This window comes from Triticum dicoccoides, chromosome 4B (assembly GCF_002162155.2).
Source record: "Triticum dicoccoides isolate Atlit2015 ecotype Zavitan chromosome 4B, WEW_v2.0, whole genome shotgun sequence".
Taxonomy (NCBI): Eukaryota; Viridiplantae; Streptophyta; class Magnoliopsida; order Poales; family Poaceae; genus Triticum; species Triticum dicoccoides.
In genome coordinates, this window is record NC_041387.1 from 476462129 (window position 1) to 476464593 (window position 2465).

General features: G+C 44.7%; 1 protein-coding gene across 1 annotated transcript; it reads left to right on the forward strand.

The window, feature by feature from the left end:
- The first annotated feature begins 264 nt into the window (after positions 1–264).
- LOC119292745 (probable mitochondrial import inner membrane translocase subunit TIM21) lies at positions 265–1982 on the forward strand. Its single transcript, XM_037571467.1, has 4 exons — positions 265–411; positions 807–848; positions 937–1056; positions 1489–1982. Exons 1-4 carry the CDS (start codon positions 265–267, stop codon positions 1645–1647), a joined length of 468 nt encoding a protein of 155 aa, XP_037427364.1. The 3' UTR covers positions 1648–1982.
- The last annotated feature ends 483 nt before the right edge of the window (positions 1983–2465 follow it).

Sequence of the window (2465 nt, forward strand, 5' to 3'; positions counted from 1 at the left end):
AGAGGCCGGGGCGGCTCCCATCGTCGGAGCAGCAGGAGGGCGAGGCAGGCCTGAAGTTCGCCACGAATCGGCCGCTGGAGAAGAGACATGCGGGGGAGGAGGCGCCGGAGCCTGGCCGGCGCACGCAGAGCGAACGGAGGTCGATGCGGAACAGCAGTAACCGGACGAGGCCGCTGCACCGGAGGGCTGCCGAGGAAGCGGGCGGCGGTGCCGCGCGCCCACCCGCGAGTGCGAACGGGAGACGCCCATCTCGTCACATGAGGCATGCAGCAGAGCAGGGGCATTGGATCTTGCCTCGGCGGCCGCAGGGGGAGGACTGATGGGGCGGATCTGGCGGCGCCGCGGGCGGACGCTCACCCGAAGCAGGAGCGCCGCATCGCTTCTGATTTTGACGTGGCCTGTAGTTCATTAGTAATCTACACACTTCGTATTACGCTGTATTACAGTGTCACAACCAGCTTTGTGCTTGCATTTCTTGGCATCTTTTACTCTTACTAATGGCACTTCTCCTTGAAGCTGCTTACACAATAGAATTCATGCTCATTATAGCCTGGATGTTATGTTTTTGTTTAGCATGTTGTCAGTTTCCATATATGGATTGATACTCTCCCTCCAGATTTACTGAATTTCTTTTGTGCATCGAATGATATGTTTTGTCAGTTTGAATGCCTCAATCTTTTTTTTACATTACATGGTTTTTCACATTGCTTTTGGCTACGTATTCATCTGTGGTTTTTTTCGGGAAGATGCCTGTGGTATTTGCGTGCAACCTGAAAGTGAGATTGCTTAACGCGTGTTGTTGTTAGATCTTTGGGAAAGCTCTAGCAAGAGTTCAGAGTGATAGTCAGGTTTGTGGGTGTTAGTGTTTTTCTGTTCATCCTGACATAGTGTGGTAGTTTCCTCTCATTATATTTCGTATTTCACATGATTTGTCAGGTTACAGCGAGAATTGGGTACCCTATTACTGGTTATGGTAATGAAAGCAGAAACCGTGCAGCTCGACAGCGTATTCCAAACAGGGTTTGGACAGATGAGGATGGTGTTGAACATGTGGAGGTACTATATTATTCCTGTCTCTGCTGTTCTGCTGCTGTGACTTCTATGTTGTCTTGTACATCAAGATTAGTATCAAATTCAATAAAAAAATACAAGTTCACTGTAGGGGGCTGCAATATATAGTGGGCTACTTAAACTTTGACTGTTTCTTAGCGGTATATGGCAATGAGGCAGTGACTTCCTTAACCAGGATCAAGCTTGCGAATGATAACACAGCGACATGAACTAAGATGAGATCCAACATGCTTCTTTTTTGTTTGTCGTGTAATGGCTCCTTGCAAGTTTTATATATGCCTTTTGTAATTCAGATGATGCTTTGCTACCTTGGAAAGGAACACTAGGATGGCATTTTATAAGAGTTTCCATAGTTGCATTGCAAGCCTTCAAACTTGGTTATTGGTCACTTGAATTGACATGCATGTCTTATTTCAGGTCAATTTTTATATCCGAGGTCCGCATGGAGCTGGAAAGGTATATTCAGAGATGTTCAAAGATAACTCTGACAGGACATGGAAGTTCATGTACCTTCTTGTTGAGTTTACAGCACCGCTACAGGGACAAGTAATGTTAGAATCTTACATACCAGCGTAAGGATGCATGAGACCATAGTTGCTAGGAACCTTGGTAATATGGGTCGAGGAACTGGGTAACAGGACGTGGGTTGCCACCTCTTCAGGTAGAGCTGTGGCGAACCTCTTTGGGTTAGGTGCGACAAAGAGTACACATTTTTGGGACATGGGCCATGACCCCCAAAAAAGTTTGGTTGATGGCCCGGGTCTCTTCTATACATTTTTATTTCTAGTGCAGTACAATTTTTTTTAGAACAATGATTTGTCTTTGTTGAAAGCCCTTCATGCCTGATCACCGGATGTTCTTGTGGATGTTTTCCTTGCGTGTACTCACCTGATGTCATGTTATATTGTCTAGACTTGCATGTGCTACCTACTGTAAAATTATAGCACATGATGTCCAATGCTCTTTCTATGATTCGAGTATTTGTGGAATTAAATTATTTTGAAAAGAAATGTTTCAAAGCACGACCCTAATTGTATGGATAGATTCTTCCTTGACTAATCTAGAACATGTCATTGCGTATTCTTTGGGGATGACAATGGCACTTGCAACTACTTCTAGTTAGTTATAAACATGATTTCCTCTGTAAATTTTCCTCAACAATAATTTTAGTTATCATTATCAAACGTTGGGATCAATTAGGTGAGGTGATTGTTCTCTGTTTGTGGCTCCTGATCTTGTTCAAGCGATCCATGCAAGCTCGCTCCCTACTGGTTTTATGTTACGGTGGAGCAAAGGGAAATCTATAGTTTGACATATTTTACCAAAATGTTTGGCTGCTGGGTTTGAATTCATCACTTTACCCCTCCCACGCCTTCATGGCCCATCTCGTTAGC